The sequence below is a fragment of the Pteropus alecto genome, unplaced genomic scaffold (genome assembly GCF_000325575.1).
Source record: "Pteropus alecto unplaced genomic scaffold, ASM32557v1 scaffold12, whole genome shotgun sequence".
Classification (NCBI taxonomy): domain Eukaryota; kingdom Metazoa; phylum Chordata; class Mammalia; order Chiroptera; family Pteropodidae; genus Pteropus; species Pteropus alecto.
This window is the reverse complement of record NW_006432669.1, coordinates 3,039,468-3,061,882: the sequence shown is the minus strand read 5'-3', so window position 1 is coordinate 3,061,882 and position 22,415 is coordinate 3,039,468. Positions and strand designations below refer to the sequence as shown.

Genomic DNA, 22,415 nt, shown 5'->3' with positions numbered 1-22,415 from the left:
AAGATAGGAAATATATGATATCTAGGAGGGGATAGATACGTTCTAGTGTTTCAGTTTTAGAGAAGCCCATGTAAATAGAAATCCATAAATCCATACTATGTCAATCACACTTAGATCAAAATGTCATAGAGAGCTACCCAATTCCTTTGCAAAGCTTTTTTTTTTTTTCAAATTTTTCAGTTTAAATTCAAGACACCATCTCCTGAATAAACTCTTTGCCAAGCTCTCAACTTATGATTCTCTAAAAGCAAAGAAACAATCAGAAGCCAGCAGCAGGCAGTTCAGCAACATCTCCCTGGCCCCCCAATTTGCATACACCTCCCCTTCCCATTCAGTCACAGCCAAAAAGAAGTTCCTGTTGAAGTGGGGGGCATCCACCACAGATGATATAAACACTCAATCACCAATCCATGAGCAGGGAGGCTGTCCTCCAAAGTTATAGTACCGCATTTTAAAACCCTAAATTGGGAACTAGAGATAAATATGCATACATTACATAATATTGTAAATTGGGGCATCCAAGAAAATCCAGAACAATGGCTGCAATAAATCAGGAGCTAAAATCAATGGCCGTGGCGCCACATCACTCTAGAGCCAGCATTATTTCTTCATGTTACCAGTGTTCCCTGCCCTTCCATCACTGAGAATCAGAGAACTAGAAAGCTAGTGACATGATGGAACCTGGCATGAGAGCGACCCTTTGAGAGCAGTTTTGTTTTCCAGCCTCTCCTTCCCCAGCCCTGCTCAGAAGACCTAGGATCTTCTCTAGATGTTGCCAATGTCAAAATTAATGACATATTTTAACCAAGACAGGGATTGGGAGGGCCTGTAGGAGGGGCTGCCCCAGGCATATAGGTTCTTTAGTAAAAGGTTTATCTTTGCCTTAAGCAAGCCCTGCCCATTGTTCTTGTGCATTTAGGTCAACACACCTTTGAAATGTCAGAGTAATCCTCTTTTTTAGACCCCTCTGAGGTGTAACCACACTCAAGGGAGCAGTAATCTTGGTAACTATCCTGTAATCAATCCCCACCATTCTTTCCCTCATCTTCATTTAAACTTCCTATGTTCCCTCCTTAATTCCAAATGTGTAAAAGAAACTGCAAAGCTGTTATTCTTAGGGAGCATCTGAGATCTTGCTTCTGGAAAATTACTGCTTGGCTATCACCCATAGGAACATAGGCTATCGCCCATGGGAACATAACATTCTAACAATAAGCTTTCTGCTTCTGTACCTCTGCTTGCACACCTGACCTGTGGGTTGACAGGCAGTGAATAGGAGAAAAATAGACCTTTGTGTTTAAGACAGAATGAGGAATGAGATTTGGGGTTTAAAAACTCTGTACCTCTACATTTCAGTGCTGCTTAATTTGGGGTCTGCGTACCCCTGGCAGACCCAGCTGGCTGAATAAAGGGCGTGTTTCCTCTAACTCACTGATTTCTGGTGGTCCGTGAGTCTTTCGGGGGCTGGTGGCTACAACAACGGTAAGAGCTGCTGGGAACTACGCAAAGTCATTGCCTCTAGTGAGTCAGCTGACCTTGTCTAAGCCCTTCCCAGTCCTAGTTCCTGCTTCTTTCTAAATGTCTAGACATTGAAGTCCCAGCAAGCTTTCCGGTAAGCCAGTGCTAAACATATGCCTCCTCTATTTTACAAGTGAGAAAATCCAAATTCAGAGTAGTTAAGAAGATCACCCATATAAGCAGCTAAAGATTAGTGAAACTTATGTAAACTAGGATAGAGGGGTATACACACATCACAGCTATTACAAAATTTAGGCTTAATGAAAGAAAGAGTACAGAATGCTATAATGAAAGAAAGACTTGGAATCACATGGAATACATTAGAATCCTTGCTCAAGTACTATCTGCATGATTGTATGTGATTAATGGCCTTGATTCTGTTTTCTTATCTCTAATGTGGAGATAATGTCTGCATTAGTTAACTATTGTTGTGTTACTAATACCCCCAAACCAATCCTGAAACACAGACAGTTGTTATTTCACAGATTCTGGGGGTCAGGAATCCAGGTGTGGCTCTCCTGGGCCTCTGACTCAAGGTTTTTCATGAGGTTGCAATTAAGATGTCAGCCAGGCCTGGGGTCTCACCTGAAGGCTCAGTTGGGAAAGAATCATTTCCAAGCTTGCTCATCTGGTTCACAGGACTCGGGTCCTCTCAAGCTGTTAGACTGAGAGCTTCAGTTCCTCACTGGGGTTGGCTAGAGGGCCTCCCTCAGTTTCTTGCCACAGCTCACATCACCTGAGTTGGCTTCCCTCCCAGCAAGCAAGCTAGAAAGCCAGAAAGGACCCCCCCAAAAGGAAAACCAGGCTTTTTATAACCTAATCTCAGAAGTTTCTGCCTTTCACTTCTGCCATATTCTATTCATTAGAAATAGGTCACTAAATCCAGACCAAACTCAAAGGGAGATAATTACTCAAAGACATGGACACCAGGAGGCAGGGACCAAAAAGGGTTCATCTAAGAGGCTGCCTACCACAGTGCCTATAATGTAAAGGGTATGAAACAGAAAAAAATATCAGGAAAACACCCTGCATATAGTAGGAGCTTAATAAATAACAAATATTAGTGAACTACAGTTTTTGGCAAAGAATCCTTGTTTAAAAGCCATAAATTTGTACCTTCCAAAAAAAGGAGGCTCAAATCATTAAATAAAACTCATTTTTATCTAAAGGTATTTCTGTTTGATCACTCAGATGGGTATGCTTAATTGTATTTCAGAAAAAGTTTCAGGTAGTGGAACAGATTTCTAAAAAGTTTACTTAACATTATGAGAACAAGAATACGTAGAATAGGAGCAGGTGTTCCTAGTTGCTAGGAGAGCAAAATCCCTAGAGAGAGTAGTCATTTTTTTTGAAGGTAATGCTTAATAATGACAGTTATTTTTAACTGTAGTATTAGTAAAAATAATCAAGTAGGTAAGTGTTGACATCGGAGGCTGTCACATATGTATTTTTTGGAAAGAACATTAAGAAGATTTAGTTTGTGATGAAGAAAGTTAACTCCTGACATGTAATCCTCTGACCTCTCTGAAGCTCCTACTGAGAGTCTGCTTTCTTTTCCTTAAATTCTGTAATTCTGCACATGATCTAATACATCTTACTATGACATATCTTTATTACAACAACACTTATATGTTAGAATTATCTGTAAACATGTCTGTTTCTCCCACTAGAACATACACTTTTTGAGTGCAGAATCCTTGCCTTAGTTTTATTTACATCCCCAAGTCCTAGCAAATCCCTAGTCTTGATCATAGAAGGCACTCAAGAAATGTTTAAGTATTGTTGAGTAATCCATTTCTCCCCCTTTTAAAAATAATTCAGATTAAGATTTTTAACACTCATAGTCTAATAGGATATTATTCTTAGTATATTTAGGTAAGATTCAGTAACTTTTAAAAACATTAATTTGGAGTTCTGGTCAAGAGAGTGAAGTAGGTAAATACTGCACTCGCCTCCTCTCATAACCATATCAAAATTACAACTAAACTACAGAACAGCCATCATTAGGAGTCACCTTAAGTCTAGCTGAACAGAAGTCCTACAATTAGGGACACAGACAAGAGGCCACCTCCTCAAGACTGGTAGGAGGGGCGAAGACATGGAACAGGCTGGTTCCGCCCATGTGTGCTGTTTGAAAATCGGGACATCTCAGCTATGGAGTTTCCCCAGGAGGAGCGAGGGATCCAGGCCCTACGCTAGGCTCCCCAGCCCCAGGGTTCCAGTGCCAAGAAGAGAAGTCTCCACAACTTCTGGCTGTATAAACCAGTGGAAATTATGGCTGAGTGAGATATAGGGTCACTGAAATCACAGACATCTTCTTAAGGAGCCTGTGCACGAACTTTCTTGGTAACGAATTCACTCACTCTGAGTTCCAGCACTGGGACAGCAGCTTAAAAGGTGCCATGGACATTCACACAAACTGAAAGTAAAAGGATGTAAAAGATGTTTCTTAAAAATGGAAACAAAAAACCCAAAAAGCTAGGGTAGCGATACTTATACCAGATAAAAGACTTTAAAACAAGGCCATACAAGGGACAAATAAAAAACCCAAAAAGCTAGGGTAGCAATACTTATACCAGATAAAAGACTTTAAAACAAGGCTATACAAGGGACAGATAAGAATCCACTTCTGGGTATTTATCTGAAGAAACCCCAAACACTACTTTGAAGGGACATGTGACTCCATATGTTCATTGCAGCATTATTTATGATAGTCAAGATATAGAGGCTATCTGGGTGTCCAACAATGGATGAATGGATAAAGAAGAGGTAGTACATATATATAATGGAATATTATAAAAGAATGAAATCTTGCCATCTGCAATAACATGAATGGACCTAGAAAGTATTGTGCTACGTGGAGTAAGTCAGACAGAGAAAGACAAATGCCATGCCATATGATTTCACTTACATGTGGAATCTAAAGAAAACAAACGAAACAAACTCATAGATAAAGAGAACATTTTGATGATTGCCAGATGGGAGGGGGACAGGGAGTGGGTAAAAAAAAGGGAAGATATTAAGAAGTATGAATTGGTAGTTACAAAATAGTTATGGAGATGTAAAGTATAGCATAAGGAATGTAGTCAATAATATTGTAATAACTATGTATGGTGTCAGATGGATACTAGATTTATCAGGATGACCACTTTGTAAGTTATATAAATGTTATATATAATATAATATCACATGCCAACTGTAATTCAAAATAAAATAAATATTTAAAATATAAAAACACTAATTTAAAGATCTCGAAAATCCAATTTTTTATAACTTAACTTGAAATAGTTTTATAATAGGGTTCCACATGAAACAAGTAAGTGTATTAAATGTATTGAGTCCTTTGGCTCTTCTTCAAAAAAAGTCATTTGTTGACCATGGGTATATAAAAACATAATAAATCTCTCTAACAGTAGATATTGAGTACAACTGAAGTATGCCAACTGGGAATTTAAAAAAAAAAACAACTGCAATGAATGGGATTTTTTTCCAAAATGAAAAAGAAGCATTCATAAGATTTCAAGTATCTGTTGTAATGAATCATGGGACAGTTTTACATTTCTGCTGAAATGTTAGTTCATTTCTTGTTAAGTTTCTGACTTGTCCTGCCAGTGAGTTCAGACTTCTTGATTTCATTTCTCATTTGCCAACAGATGCTGCATTTCAAGCCGGAACAAAGGTTTCTTAGAAAAGGGTCACAGAATGGTGGCTTTTACACCATTCCCTCATTCTCTGTGCATATGTTCCTCCTTTACCCTACTTCCTTCATTGTCATTGAGCCCTTATCTTCCCTTTCCTTTTTTTCTAATCTCGCTTTCTCTTCAAACACTTCTTACTCAATTACCCCAATGTCTTTCCCTTTTCCTTTTTTCCTCTTCACTTATCATCTATATTTACCATCTGTTCTACTCTATAGTGCACTTTTGTTTTAACTCATTCATTACCAAATCCTGTTCTTGTCACTCCTCCTACCCTAAGCTGGCTATTATTAATTTTTCAAAATCTGTTCTGAAATGAGCGTGTCAGTGTGTGTGTGTGTGTGTGTGTGTGTGTGTGTGTGTGTGTGTGTGTGTGTTGGAGGGCAAGCAGAGAAAATATTTAGAGTATTTTCCAATTTTATATTTTCCCCTTTCAATAATTTGAGTCCACTTGCTAAAAAAGATACTTCTGCCCACCCTCACATTGCCAGACGTTATTCCACCTCTTTAAAAAATGGCATTGTTTAATTTAGTGAACAGGAGCTAGAGACAGTACACAGAGGGCATTAGAGCACTTAGTAAAATAAATTGGAATGAGAGAAAGGTATCTACTACTTGTGCCCTTAGAGATGAGTCATCAGGTTAAAGTGAGAAAGCCAGGCAAGGAAGACAAAAGAATGAGCTGAGTAGGACCAGATGCAATTCAGAGGAGGCAAAGCCATTACATTTCAGTTACCAGTCTAGAACCAATGAACTTAAAGAAACCCCTTGACCAAGAAACTTACCATGTGTCAAGGTTAAACACATTAGTGCGTGGGGATACACATTATAAACAAGGAGTCATTTTCAACCTCATTACTTTAATCATTTTGTCAAAATAACCTGAACATGTATACATAAATACTTGATTTGTTATAAGAATGTGTAACATAAAGGTCCCTGAGAAACATTCAAGAATGACAAAATGTATTCAGTGCAATTACTCACCATACTAATTACCAAGGACTTGGTTCCCTTCCCTGATATCTAAAGCATCTGACACTTTAAAATTATTTTAATGCTAAATCAGAGTCTCCTCCTGTGATGCTTAGTTTTCTGTCAGTTTACTATTGTTTATAGTAAGTCATTTCCAAACTGTAAGGAAGGCACATTGGAAGGTGAATTAGTTCTTAAAGCTTTGGGGTGCCAGTTAGTAGAATAAGGGCAAGTGGAACTAGAGGTCCCAAGAGATCTTGTTCAACACTCTCATTTTGAAGTTCGAGACAGAAGCTCAAAGTGGTTGTGATTTGCACAAGCACAGCTGGTTCTGCCACTGCTACTATAACCTTAGGTGAGTCCTTCACTGGGTCTGGACCTCGGCTCCTTCTGTAAAATGGGCTGGTAATAATCATAGCTAACATCTTCTAGGTGTTTCCTATGTACCAGACACTGTACTGAGTACTTTGTGTCTTGTCTAATTCTCCTAACACCTCCATAAATTATACATGATTACCTTCGATTAGAGATGAGACTATCGAAACACAGAAAGCTTAAATAACTTGCTCAAAATAAGATAATAGGAAATGTTGCAAAGCTGGTCTAGGAACCAAAGAATATCTGCCTCAAAAATTTTAAATTCCAATTCTTAAATCCCTCTTAAGAAACCCTCATCAGGTAGGTTCTCAAATTCCTTGTATCTCTAAAAGTCTAGAGCAGAACTGACAAACTATGATCCATGAGTCAAATCTAGGCACTCCATTTGTTTATGTATTATCAATGGCTGCTTGTGCACTATAACAGTGGACTTGAGTAGCAGCAACAGAAACTGTATGGCCTGCAAAGCCTGAAATCTTTACTCTCTGGACCTTTACAGAAAAGTATGCTAACCCCTCTTCTAGAGCCTTAAAAATTTAGAGCATCCTGTAACTGTGTAGTGCTTTACAATGTACAAAGCATCTTGGAGTACAACATCACATTTAATCCTTGTTTTGTAAGGGCATTCATGCATTATAAATGAGGAAGCTAAAACTCAGAGAGTTCAATTAGGCTCTGTCTAATTAGGACCATAGGGGCAGAAAGTGGCAGAACCACATACTCAGGTTCTGACTCCAAATTGCGGCTTTATTCATGAAGCCGCCCTGGCATCTCTAAATTACTGCCGGGGAAGGACTTGGAAACTGGAAAGGACCTATGAATACTGAAAGCAAATCAGATTGTCTTCCTGATGCAAATATCATTTCAGAAGCACTCATGTAATTACAGTCATCAAGTGCTAAAAATATTAAATTCGTAATAAATTTGAAAGAAAAGTTTATGCCTTAAAGGAAGGGTTATTACTAGTTGCCCAAGGTCACACTGCTGGAATTCAAATCTAAGCCAGATTACCTTCAAAACCCAAACTCTCTCCCACTGTCCCATGTAGATTCCCAATAATACCTAGATCATGGGCCAATATCTCATAAACGCTCATTTTAAAATTAGAATTTTTCCTTTTTATTGGATAACTGATCCTTTGTAATTATAATTCTGCCTATATTATAATATATTAATGAGGAAATTTTATCCACAGATTTTAATTTCTCTTTTTAAAGATGAGAGAACTGAAGCACTTTTTAGATTTTAGTGAGCTTTTTAAGTGAGTCTGCAACAAATGCACAGAGATAAAACTTTATGATTCAGCTAATTGTAGGAGACAAATGCAAAATTACTGTTTACAGCAGAACTCTGTATAAACCGAATTACTCTTGGACCCTACCCACAATAATTAGTCACTGAAGATCCTTATTATAATAAATCAAGGAGAAATACAAACTATTATTTCAAGCTGTAAATCAACTGGCTTTCTAGTACTTCATTTATGGTCTATATCACTAAAAATGTCACTAAAACAAATAGGTTCTGCCAGTTGATTTATCAAAGTTCATTATTAACTTGTTAGCAGTAGTAGATTGTAAGAGTCTTAAAGGGAACTTGCCTTACAATTTTTGTCTTTCCTGTGGCACTCCAAGCCCAGTGTTTGGCACAGAGTGGGCACACGGTAACACCTATTGAATCTGCTGCTCATTCAAAAACTTTTAAAAGTCAATGCTCATATTTTCAAAGTTGGTCCCATGGCACAGTCTCAAGAGCCCTGGAAATGTGAGGATATATACACTACTATCTAGACTACGAGGAGAACCTGGCCCCGGAAAAAATACAGATTTAGTCTTTAACAAATTAGCCCAGGCACTAATTTAATTCCATTCCCTAGCAACTAAACATTTAACAAAAAACTGACAGAAAAACTGCCATTAATAGATACCATGAAACTTTTTTCCTATTGTACGATTTCATAATGTAGTACCATCTCTTTCATTGTTCTGCAGACAGGTAATGCAAGCCCCTGGAGGACTGACATTCCAGTTTAAATTTCAGGTCCAGTAAAGACACAAAGTAAGTGATTTTATGAAAAGTGACACTGTGGCTTCCTTCTCTTCTGTTTGTAAACACATTCTGGTTTTCTGGGAAGAGGGGAGAAGGTCGTTTCTGCTTTATTTTCACCTCTATAATATTTACATGCTTTTTTGAAAATCCAGGTTATAGAAAAACATAGACACAGAAAATAGGAGATGATTATTCACATTGTAAAGGGATTCTCCATAGGGTTTTATTAAATACTGAACTCACCTATGGCAGTGAATTTGGGATTTGATTGAAAAGCAGCTTTTTAGGAATACATCTGCGTAAAGTGAGGTACACTTATATATTCATCTTAACTCTTCTCCAAGGACAATCCAGCATCTTGTTTCCATTCATAGAGTAGGGGAACTGGATTCTAAGACCACTCTCCTCATCTTTCTCAGAAGCTGAGGCTTTGAGGAATCCAATCAAAAACAAGAAAAGAACCCCTTACAGCCATAGTCCTTCCACTATCCTGCAACAAAGCTCTTTATAAAATCACGGGTTTGCTGCACATTGGCTCAGTAAAATGTGAGTTGAGTAGTGTGTACCATATTTGACTCAGCACAGGCCAAAAATATGGCCTGTGGCAATGAGGAGATTCGGAGCAACTGACTCAATGGCTTCTTGTAGTGAAGCTATTTCTTCCCCTCCGCACAATGGTTAGTTAGAAGGTGAGGAAGCACCCCCTTTAGCCCGGAACACTGATGCCCATCAACAACAGAGGGAGCCCAACTGCTAGTTGCACAAAAAATCATGAGAACCAGTGTCCTTCCTATCCAGTCTCTGTGCTGAATAATATTAATTGGTAAATCACCTTCTTCCCATAAAGTAAAATGGTGTGTTTGGAAAACTTAGTGCCATGATTCGGCACTCAAGGAGATGCACAACAGAGGATCGAAAAGTTACAATTTGGCCTCCCTGGGGAGGGTGGCTTCACCGCTCAAACCAGCGAGCCAAGTTACGCATGCTTTGAGGCCGGTCCCCAGCTCTCTGCACAGCCTGGCAAGCCCGACACCAAGGCTCATCCCAGAAGGAGGTTATGTGCACGGCGTACCTCCGGCGCCAGGTGAAGTAACGGCGGTAGACAGCTGGATTTCGGTCGAGGAAGAGCAGGTAGGCGGCCAGGGAGGAGGCACTAGGAAAGTCGTCCACATGGATGAAGGCACCCCGAGGCACAAAGCGCTCATAATTGGCACGATCCGGCCCCAGCACTATCGGTACTGCCCCAGTCAGGAACGCATTGCGCCAGAGCTTCTCTGTTATATAATCCAGATGCTGCGAGTTCTCGAAGGCCAGGTAGAACTTGTAGCGGGCCACCGTGTGTAGGACTCCAATGTCAGGCACCGGCCGCCGCTGCCCGCCCTTGCCGAACACGTCCACGGGTACGTGCTGGCTCAGCTGGTGGTAGTAGCGGACCCGGGCCTGGCGCTCATCCCAGTTGCTCACCACCCAAGCCACCAGCCCGCGTTTCCGGGCCAGCGGAGGCACCCGGCCTGGCGGCTGGTCGCTGGGATGGGTCCTGGGGTAGAGGTAGCCATAGGGCACAAAGACGTCCGAGTCGGCCCGGTAGGAGAGGGTCCAGTTGAAGAGGTTATCTGCCAGGCTCCTCAGCCCCGGAGAGTGGGAGGGCGACTCGAAGTTCATCCATACCCAGCGCTGGCCCGGAGGCCTGGGGCCCGAGGCGGCCAGGTCTTCGGCAGCAGCCGCCGCAGCTTCCTCCTCGTCATCCAACACCTGCAGCTCCAGCTCCTCTGCCGTGCGCGCGCTGACGCCCCAGGGCGGGGGCCAGTCAGGGGGTCCCTTCACGAGGTCTCGGTGGTGGAAAAGCACAGCCTGGGCCTCCCCGTAGGCCGCACGGTCGGTGAGCAGGCGGCAGCCGCTGATGTTGAAGCGCAGCCAACAGTCAGGGGGCGACCTCGCAGTTCCGTCACGTCCCCTAAAGGGCTCCCACCACAGCAGCACGCCCACCGGACGCGGCGGGGCGTAGGAGAGCGAGGGCAGCGGCTGCAGTTGTCCCCAGCAGGCATAAGTAGCCAGAACCATGCACACCAGGCTGGTGGCCGCCAGCAAAGAGGCAGTCCTTGGCAGCCCCCCGGCTCTGCGCCGCAGACCATGCAGGGGGACCACGAGGCCCCACGGCGCCCCCATGGCGCGCGCAGACAGAGCCGCCGCCGCTGGCCGCGCGTCCGCAGGCGAGGAGCAGCGGCGCCCGCTCTCATACTGCCGTTGCGGCTCCAGCCGTCGTTGCCGCTCCCCGCAGACTCTGGACCGGGAGAGGGCGGTCCCGGAATCCCAAGGCCCACATATCCCGCTCCCCTCCCCGCGACTCGCCTCGGGGCGCGCCGCCAGGACTAGGTGAGCGAGCTGGGCAGCCCAGCCGGACGCCGCCCCGTCCCTCCCCTCCACCGCACCCCTAGCCCGACCGGCCCCACCAGGCCCCGGGCGTTTTCTGCTGCACCTCCGCCCACTTTCCACCTCCTCCATTGCTCCCAGACTACTCCGCCACGCTCCACCCGCTCCTCACCCGCTACTCTGGATCCCGTCTCAAGGGGTCCCGGATCACTCTGCGCGCGCTCATTGCTCTAGCCGAGCGCCCCCGCCCACCGGGAGCTCTCTCCCAGCTGCACTCGGCGCTCAATCGCCATGGCCCGAACCCGCGCCTTCCAGAGTGAGGGCCTGGCTCATCCCTGGGTGCGCGCAGGCGGAGCGAGACCCTCCAAAAGCTGCTGCGGCGCGAGGGCAGGCGCAGGCGCTGGCACTGAGCGAAGTCGGATCGGAAGTGCAGAGCCTCCGAGAAGAACAGCGGATCCAAGACCACTTCCTTTCTCACCGCCTTGCTACGGCCAGCGACGCCCGCTGGAGGGAGGGAGCCCTAGAAGCGTCGGTGAACTTGACCTCGACCTCGTGACCCACCGAGAAAAGTACAGACACTTCCTTGCAGCGCGGACTACGGAGGTTGTACATATTGTGAAACCAAGTTGTAAGTTAAACTCTACTGTCATAAGAACCACTGAACACTTCTGACTGCCGGCTCATACCATTCTTTATACTAGGGCTGGGGGACTCATTAAACCAAAAGACAAAGAAAGGTAAGGCCCTTGAGCCTTTGTCCTCAGGGAACTTCCTGGCTTTTCAGTGAGGTGAATGTTTGAACATCACCATTAATTTCACTAAGCACTTAAGAAACAACTTAATTTCTGCACTTATGAAGATTATACAAAACACTCTGGACAATAAACTGATGACTAAGATAAACGAATAGCGGCCCGAGTTTAGGTCTTAAAGGATATGTATCACATTGGCTTCTCCAGGTTTATCAATGAGGAAACAATCAAGGCATCTACTTTTACAGTCGCTTGAGGAATTTTTTTCCCCTACGGCTTGAATTGGAATTTCTGAGTTTTGGCCTTTATGTTATTAAACTTTTACTCAGTGAAATTCTAAATAGGCCAGGGGCTGCTGACCTAAGGAGAGGAGGCAGTTTTGAGAAAACTATTAGTAGATCACAGCTGTGAATCGGTTGTTCTCAGCCCAATGCCATATAAATCACAGGATGTTAGGTGACAAATAGATTTTCTGGGAATGGGGCCAACCTGCAGATGTTTTTGATGTTATGTATACAGAAAATAAACTTAGATTTGCCATTTTGATTTTTTGTGAAGAACTTTTTCATTAAAAATCACATAGAGATTGTAAATGCTTCTATAAAAATGGTTTCAGGTGGCACGGCCTGCTGGCCACAATAACAGTTTGGGAGATGGATGGACAGCATGAGGTGCTCTGGATATACTCATCAACCTAGTAACACTTTCTTCTACACAGTGAAACCTTTTATAATGTTTCTAATTATTTTTAATTTCATAAAATCATTTTCAAGCTATTAAATTGTCATTGAAATCAAGAATTTCAATGATTCTCCGCTGTTATTTTTAATTGAAAAGAAAAAGCTATAAATGCACAAATAACTTTTTTCAGCTAAATGAAGAAAAGGACATATTGGCTTTTCTTTTTATGCAATTCAAAAACTATACATTTATGCTCATTCCTTCCCCACTTAAGTAAGACATCATAGATAGAGCCTAACATTGTGTCTGGTATATGGTAGGTAAGCATTTGGTAAATGTTAACCTACTTGCTTGCTTCCTCCCCCCACTCCCAGTTTTCTCTTACATCCTCCACATACTCCAATTAAACCAACTTTCTATCAGCAGAATGGCTCAGATGTCATGAATATCAATTTCCATGTGTCTACTTACCTTAGTCGGGTGCAGGACCACAAACTGTCCTTATTTTAGTCTTATCTTGGTATGAGAGGGAGGGGATACCTATCAGGAAAGTATGGCTGGATCATTGAAAACCAATCATAACTTCTCTACAGACCACAGTCATGCTCCACATAAGGAGATTTCTGTCAACGACAGACTGCACATACAACAATGTTTCCATAAGATTATAAAAGAGCTGAAAAATTCCTGTTGCCTGGTGACATCATTGCCATCATAAGGTCATAGTGCAACACATTACTCACATTTGTGGTGATGCTTGTGTATACAAACCTACCATACTACCAGTTGTATAAAAGTATAGCACATATGTACAGTGCTCAATACCTGATAATAAATGACTGTATTACTGGTTTATGTATTTTCTATGCAATACTTTTTAATCATTATTTTAGAGCAGTGGTCCCCAACCTTTTTGGCACCAGGGACGGGTGCTCCTATGAGAATCTAATGCCTGATGATCTGAGGTGGAGCTGAGGCAGTGATGCTAGCACTGGAGAGAGGCTGAAAATACAGACGAAGCTTCACTCCCTCACCCGCCGCTCACCTCCTGCAGTGGGGCCTGGTTCCTTATAGGCCACAGACTGATACTGGTCCGCAGCCCAAGGGTTGGGGACCCCTGTTTTAGAGTATATTCTACTTATAAAAAAAAAGTTTGTCATAAACAGTATGTGGTGTTACACTGGCAGCAGCCTCACATATCTGGCGTATACCGCATCTATTGCATCATTTCTCTTGTGCTTGATTTAATCTCGTGTCATTTTGTGCAGTGACATACTATACAGGCTTGTAGCCTAGGACAATAGGCTCTACCATCTAGGTTTGTTTCCGAACACTCTATGATGTTCACACAAGGACAAAATCACCTAATGACACATTACTCTGAACATCCTTGTTAAGCCGCACATGACTGAACTGGTCGAAGGTCATGTGCCTTAACTTATTAACAGGACAATGGTTTGTTCTTATTTAAAAAGAATGGAAGGGAGGAAGGAAAGGAAGAAAGGGCATTAAGGGAACTTAATGATGTCAGGTGTTCTAATTTATTCATTTAACCAATTGGGAAACTGGGATGAAAAAACACTACTTCTACCTTCAAGAATCTATGAGAGAAACAGACAGTGGAGAGGGAAGGGCTTTGAGAAGGTGGCTCCTGGAACAATTAGGAATGATTAAAACGGGGGAGGAAGAGAGCTGAGATGTTAGTCTTAACAGAAGGAGCAGCACACACAAAGGCCAGGTAGTGAGGACTTGGACATTAGGTTAGGAATTACTAGGGTTTAGTTTGGCTAAGGAAGTGGGAGTTTATCCTGAAGTCCGTGGAGAGTCCTTGAAAGGTTTTAACAAAGCGAGGAGCAAGACGGAGACTAGTATTCTTGAAAGCTTATTTGTAAGGGGAGGTGAGTATATGGAAGAGGACATTAGGTAGGCTTCTGATGTGCTGGCCATGTTTATTGATATAGGCACTGGTTAATGGGGGTGTTTGCTTTGTGAAATTCATTAAGCTGTATGCTTACATATGTACTTTTATGTACGTAAAATGTTTTTAAGAAAAAAATTATTCTGTCATCAGTAAAGGATAAGTTGAGTATTTGGGATCAGGATAAAGGTAGAAATAACAAGTCTAATTGGAAAGCTATTGTTGTAATTCAGGTGTTCAACAAAAAGGACCTAAATAAGATAGTAGCTATAAGAATGAAGAAGAAAATTAAAGGTGAATAGAGTCAGAGATATTAGGAAACCAGTTCTCTCCTCCAGGAAGCCTTCTTGGACACCCATATGTACATATGGAGGGTAGGTTCCATGCTCCTCCTGTGTGCTTCCATATATACATCGTTCTGTTTCATTCATAACTCCATCTCATGCACAGATTCAGGCATCTAGTAATATTCATCATCTCAGTGAAGACTTGTTGAGTGAATGAATGCTCTTAATTTATGAGTGAAAGGGTCTGTCAATATCTGTGTTCCCTACTAGAATATGGGTAGTTATCAGGAGAAATTAGCTATATGAATGACTTTCTGTGACCTTAAGAAGCCTCTTAAGTTTTCAGTGGAAAATTCTACACATGTATTAATCAGAATCCTGATGACACCACAAACTCTATTAAATTAGGCTGGCTCTCATTGGCCCAACCTGGACTGAGTGCTCATACTTGGAGTAATCACTGTGATAAAGGGATGTCTCTTTAGACCCTCTTTGGGAGCTATGGGGTAGAAGCAGCCCCATCTAAACCTCAAGGACTAACAAAGCAGGGAGGGTGGTTCCCATAAGAAAAAATGTAGTGCTGTCACCTGAAAAAGAGGGAAGGGATGGTGGGCAGGGAAGAACAATATAGCCATATGTAAGAAATCATTATTCTAAATGAACTCTAAATCACCTTAGAACTTCAAACATTCTATGATTCTTTTTAATTTGGTAACAATGAACACATTATTCTTTGTGTATTTAAAGGCCTTTCCATTTCCACAAAATATTGCACAGAAAGAAATGGCTTTCAGTTGCAAACATGAAGACAAGATCAGATATAAAGAAGGGTTTTTGGAACCTAAAGATTGATAAAGCAGCAACGAAGAGAGATTCATAAATCAAGGCTCATTTTATTAAGCTGAATGAATAATCAACATACAATATGTCTAAGAATGACCTATTCAGTTCCAACATACAATATGTCCAAGAATGACCTATTCAGTTCCAAAATTTAATACAGGACACAATTCTCTGGGGCAAGAACCAGGCCAGCTGTGGTTCCTAAAAGTCTAACTTGTTCTTTGTTCTTCTCCAGGGAAATAATTCATTTTAAGCCTGTCCTGGTACTCCTCACCAGAGATGGTTTTTTTAAAAAAAAAATTTATTTATCTTTATTATGGTGACATTGGTTAATGAAATCCTTGAAGTTTCAGGTGTACAATTCAACAGTAAGGTGTGTATATATATAGATATATATAGATATATCTGTATATATATATATTGCATTGTGTGTTCTCAGCCCATAGTTAAATTTCTTTCTGTCATCACATATTTGACCTCCTTTACCCCATCTACCTCCTTGTTCCTCCTCCTCCCACCCTCTGGTAACCACTAGTCTATTGTCCATGTCCATGAGTCCCTCACCAGAGACATTGGTCTTTCCTCGGGAAGCTCCAGACCATGTTCCTAGTGCCTTATATCTTCCCACCAGCACCAAGGGAGCTCTGTCAGCCTAGCTCCATGAGGCTGCTCTCAGTGTGCTACTATTTTTGTTTGGATCTGGGATTTCTGTGACTTAACATTGACTTACTAAGTATACTTTCATTTTTTTTTTTTCTGAGGAGAGAAAAGGGCAATTCAGTGTCTCTCCCAGTATTACGTAATTACTGAGATATGGGCAATAGCCAGTCATCAGGTATGGTCATAAAGGTTAATTCGTATGTAAATAGGTAGAGATCGTTTCTTTTGGCAGATAAGTATAAAAATGATGGTTAAAAATTATTAAGACTTTTATAAATTCAGCAACAATCCATGATTTATTATTATTGCCCTATTAAATCCTTCATAGAAAAATAAACCTAACACCAACTTACAAGGCCTTTCTTTTTTACCCAGTGCACAAACTTACTGTTTTGTAAAAGACATTGTCGTGAATAGTCAACATGGGAACTTACTTGACTGAACAGGTAATGCAGGAATTTTGGATGTTCAGGAAAATGTATGTCGTGAAATTTTAACTAAAGTCAGAAATATTTGTACAATATTTTAAATATTTGTAGGGCATTCTTCTTGTTAAGCTACTCTTTCCTAAAATACAGACTATTTGCAGTCACATGTAAAAATTATATACTACAAGACTCATACACACAAGAATTATTTTGACAGTGAAATAAACATGTTAATATCAGTGCAATATGCCTGGCACAATGAGGTGTTTAACAAGGATTTGTTAAATAAATTACTAGATGATTAAGTGAATTAATGAATGAACACCACTATTAATTTTACATTTCATGAGGCACTTATGAAACAATCTGATTTCTGCAATCATGAAGATTATGCAAAAGACTTTAGACTATAGAGTAATGACTAAGATAAATAAAATAGCACCCAAGTGTTGGGTAAAAATGGTTAGGTATCATACTGGCCTTCCCAAATTCCTTTCAAGTTCACCAGTACTATCCTCCTACCCTCCACCCCAAGTCTACTTGGGTCCTCAGTCAAGTGAGTTAGCATAAATCGTGCACAGCTTCCGGAACTCAGATTTATCTTATCTGGGCTTACTAAAGTATCTGCCCTCTATTAGTGCTTATGTGTGGCCACACTCAAGGCAACCAGACCCCAACTCAGGACCAGACCGCAACTCAGGACCAGACCCTAACTAAGAGAAGCAGCCCAATTCTCTGCAGATGGAGAAAGGAATCTTGACTATGCTCCACTGCCCCCTGCCATGACCCCACTTCTCACAAAGACCCAGGGCAAAATTCATGAAAGAAAAGGGAGTGAAGATGCATTTTCCCTAGAAGTCAAGTAATTCTGTGTAAATTCTCCCAAAGCAGAGAATCAGACCACAATAGTGGTCAGACTGGATTCCATCACGCTCATTCCTGTGGTTCTTCCTCTAAGAGGGGTCTGAGGCATTTGCAATATTAAGAAATACTTGTTGGATTAAAGTAAACAAAATAAGTGACATGGAAATGATTTTGGAAAGGAGTGGAAATGGAAGGGTAAATGTATGTTGCTCATATGGCAAGGGAGAAAACGTTCCTGGAGTGAGACAGTCAAATTCCATAGTTCCAGGTCAAACTTACTGTGGCCAAATAAACCACAGCCCAGAAATCTTGCGTGATGCATGAGGGTGAAATCACATTGAAAAAAACTGGTTATAATAGAATTTCAACCGCTCTCAAAAGAACCTTTGGTCTGTATTTACCCTTAGTAATGTTTAGCACAAGTCAACAAATGTTTGGTCCTGGGAGAAAGAGAAAGACAGATGGAGGAGTGAATAAACATTGCCCTGATGGCCTAACTGAAGGAACTGCTTCTGTTCTGGCAGCACCGCTGGGCTCTGGATAAGAAGGAAACTTCGTTCTTGAGTGAGCTCGCTGCTCAGAGACTTAACTTCCTGGATCATCCAAGGCAGCAAGGAAAGAGCAGCTACTCTTAAAGCCAGAGAAGAGAATTAGGTGTGAATGAGAGACCACCCATGCATGTCTGACCACCCATGCACAAATCCAATATTTGTCGCTTCCACCACTGAACAGCTGTTTTGCCTCTTTGCATCCCTTGAAGCTCCCCTGGGCCCATTTCCCAGTCCACAGTTTGAAAAAGAGCCACGGGGATGGTTGTTAAAAGATTTTGATGTGATGACCTCAGGATTTGCTGTGTTCCTTTAACCTACTTGAGCTTTACTTTGATAGATTACGGCAATGAAGCCTCTGTCATTATCAGCTTATAGAGCTGTTTCTAAAGTGTTTTCCAAGAAATACAAGACTGAGAATTGTCCTATATTAACATTTGCAGGACTACATTGGGGTCAGACCTTATCTAAGCTTATAAACCTGCAAAAGTATAACTTCATGAATTAAATTTATTGAATGATATGTATGTGCCAGGCACATGAGGTCTATCTGAATAAACAAACATTTCTGTCCTTGTGGTATAGCTAACTATCACACTCAACCCACACATTTGAATTACAGCTTCAGAGCCATTTCAGACTTAAAGAGTCCAAAGGTAGATTTCAGAAACTATGAAGTGTCAGGCCTTTAGGAACGGTGCCCACTCTCCTCTCGAAGCAACATTTCTTTGATTGCCTTGTTATTTTGTCCTTTGTCATGTCTGTATCAACCAAGTGCTATTATCAGAGTAGAAAGTTTTTTTAGGCACCTACCTTTGTACCTTCCTCATTTCAATTTACAATTACTTAGGCATGGTTTGCCAGATTATCAAGGAAATTTTTCAAGTTAAAGGGAAGCAAGCTTCCTTTGGGGGAAGGATAGACATGAGTCTCTCCACCACATAGTTCCCACTCTCCTTTAGGTATAGAGACATGGAATAATAAACCAGATGGAAGCTCTTTGGTCCACTTACATGTGCTTCAAGCATGCACTATAATTAAGTCAGATAAAACGAAAGGCAGTTGTACTAGCAAGGGTTTTTTGGTTACAAGTACAGTGACTTACTGGAGGCAGCTTTAGGAAAAAAAAGGACAGGGTTGGAGTCAAAATCTACTATCATTTAAAGGAGCATCATCTATTGCATAGACTTCAGAAAAAAATAAGTGTTTGTTATTTAAGAAATGTCATTACCGTTTACCATGAAAAGGGCATCTAGAAGGTAAGAAAATAAAGACTAAAAAAGTAACAGACATGGTAAGAAATAAAAGACATAAAAGTAGCTCTGTGTAGTCAGGAAAGATTTTTTAAATAACATTTATTGTGTTCGTCTCATACATATAGCAGTTATTTATTATGTGTAATTTTTAGATATGGAAAGTATGAAGAAGGAATAAATAAAATAATGCTCTTCCTTCACCCCTACCTCAAGATAACCACTGTTTATTTTTTGATATTCAATGAATATACAATATACACAAACTAGGATCATATTGTAACACTATTTGTATTCAATGTTTCTCCTTTAATATAAGCTTTGTCCCATGCTTTTAAATGTGCTTTGAAAACGTGACTTTATAATGGTTTTATCATCTCTCTCTCTCTCTCTCTCTCACACACACACACACACACACACATCTCTAGTTACTGATGATTAGAATTCTCTCTAAAAACAGCCGCTTCCTAGATTATACTCTGTATTAGAAAAACGTCTAGTCGACAAGCCCTGCTCATGCACACAGTTTTAATCAGTGTTTTAGTCCTTTACTTATTTTTAAAATTTTATTTTATTGTAGTAAGAACACTTAACATAAGGTCTATCCTCTTAACAAATTTTTAAGTGTACAATACAGTATTGTAACATGTTGCACAGCAGTTCTCTAGAGCTTATTCATCTTGCAAAACTGAAATTTTATGGCCATTGATTAGCAAGTCCCCCATTCTCCCTTACCCCAGTCCCTGGCAACCACCATCCTACTCTTTGCTTCTACGAGTTTGACTATTTTAGACATCTCATGTAAGTGGAATCCTGCAGTATTTGTCTTCCTGTGACTAGCTTATTTCACTTAGTATAATGTCCTCTGGGTCCATCCATACTAACCTCCAATTTCCTGTCTCGTGTGTGTGTGTGTGGGGGGGGGGAGGACAGGAGTGTGAATCTGGCTGAAATATTCTGGGAACTAAGGAGATTGGGGCTCTTGAAATGGACAGCTTTGACTCCCAACTCGATCACCATATTTTCATCCAAAATCCTCCTGATTTATTCCTTCTAGAGTATAAACATGCAGATTTTTATCAGGATGAGAGAGAGTCATCTGGGCTAGAAGGAAAATCTAAGGAGTTTCCTATATTAGTGTGGGCAGGAGGAGGTAGAAATATTTCTTTAAATGCCAAGTTTAGAAAAATTGAATGCAAAATGAATGGCCATCAATAGGTACAGGTTAAGAAAACTGTGGTACTGTCATACCAGGACATACTGTATAGCCTATAAAATCATGTTTTAGACCAACATATAATATACATAGAAAATGGTCATAATGTATGACTAAGTGAAAAAAATTCAGGCTATAAAATATGTGTAATGTGATAGTATTTTTATTAAAAAAACCTCCTCATTACATGATTTCTATCTATAAATATTTTAGTTGTAAGACAAAGGATATGGTAGTAAGATAAACCAAGAAATAGATTTCTTTAAAAGTAAAACTAAAAAGTTGTCTTTTCAGAAAAATTGTGTTCCGTCTCATGAGGCTAAATAGTCTTCCCAATCATTATAGGTTTTTGTTTTATATTTCTAATCTTTTCATCTGTGTGGCTCACAGATACTTTTGCCATGGCTATTTGGCCAAATTAGGAAGCAGAGTGCAAGCCCTATGACACCAAGTTATCCAGTATGCTGCAGTGACTATCTGTGGCATAAACAAAAGAAATTTAAGGATTCTGGGGCCAGGAGGATATAAAATGAAGAAAGAAAGTGAGCAAGTTGCAAACATCTTTAGGAAAATAAAAGCACTTTTGTTTTATGCCTAACCTCAGAAGGAAGGCATCTATCAGTCATTTCATCAAATATGAAAATGGCTATTGGTTTAAGATTGCTATAGATCTTTATTTTTTTCAAGAAGTGTCCTTGTAATCCTGGCTTTCAAAGAGTTATTTAAAAAATGCTTATCAATTGAAAAACAAAAAACAAAAAACAGGTGCATCACATTATATAGTAATTTTTTAAATCATCCTCCACACTTGGTGTTTAGATGGTTTCCCTTATTCATTATCATAAATAATCCTGGCATCAAAACCCTGTACGTGAATCCAGTTAGGAAGATGTGCAAAAGGAACCAGGGCCCCTAAATAGAATAAGGACAGATACCCTAGTACCCTAGCAAGGAAACAGTACCATGAAATCTGTCTTTCATGGCATTAGTGCTGGTCAGGCAGAGAGAGGCAACATGAAGCACCCAGCCCAGGCAGCAAGGCTGAGATAAACAGGAGCTGGGGAGGGGAGGGGAAGCTTGTTTACTGGGCAGGAGTAAAGTGGAAGTGAGGGAGGAAATTTCTGAGCTTGTTTATAAAGCCACACTGGGAGCTCAAATGCAAACAGGATACCATTTCTAATGGATGAATAAAAATCAATACTCCCCATCTACTGCACTTTTCCCTTGTCATCCTAACATACATGCGAAAAGAATTTTTAGGTTAAAATTTTAGGTTTGTAAGGATAGTAATGCTTTACCCCAACTCCAGGTAGTTTTAAGTGTTATATTTCTTGACTAGCTTAACATGTAATCACTCCAATTTCAGCCATTGGCCTGAAACACTTACTGAAGTAGCCAGTGATGAGAGTTTCATAAACACGGTGGTGGCTGAAATTGGCTTACATGTAGGATCTCTTCTAGTGTGTACTAACTAAATGGAAATTTTTATATTACATCTGGAAAAGTTTGGATCTTAACTTAAGAGATGATTGACTGTTTCACAGTGTAAATATTTTTAAGTAGGGAAGGGACACACCTAGTCAAAAAAATCTTTGTTTACCTTACTTGATTTATTATATTCAAACTGAGAAATGAACTTGAGTACCATAAACCAGAGAAAGTTTTGAGAAGATCTTAGCCTAGAGAAGAAGGATAAAAGAGATGTAACCAGAATACTAGGAAAAATAACATTTTTCAGAGGTGGGAGGAGTAAATCACAACAGTTATATAAAGTGAAAAATCTAAAAGACTTAAATTCCCCCAAAATAGAGTAATAAATGCAAAAATTTAGCACAAACATATCAAGATTTTTTAATGTAATTATTTAAAGTTATATTTTAATGAATGGGAAATTCTATGATGTCATGTTAAAAGGCATAACAAATGCAGATACTATACAATGTGATTTCAAACATGTAAAGTAAAATGTATATAGGA

At 40.5% G+C, this 22,415-nt stretch overlaps 1 protein-coding gene across 1 annotated transcript; it reads right to left on the bottom strand.

The window, feature by feature from the left end:
- Positions 1-8,100: 8,100 nt before the first annotated feature.
- Positions 8,101-11,281, bottom strand: FUT4 (fucosyltransferase 4). The gene is given in 3 exon segments (XM_015585964.2): positions 8,101-11,024; positions 11,026-11,049; positions 11,264-11,281. Coding segments are annotated over 3 exon segments (1,497 nt in total). The 3' UTR covers positions 8,101-9,569.
- Between the last annotated feature and the right edge of the window lie 11,134 nt (positions 11,282-22,415).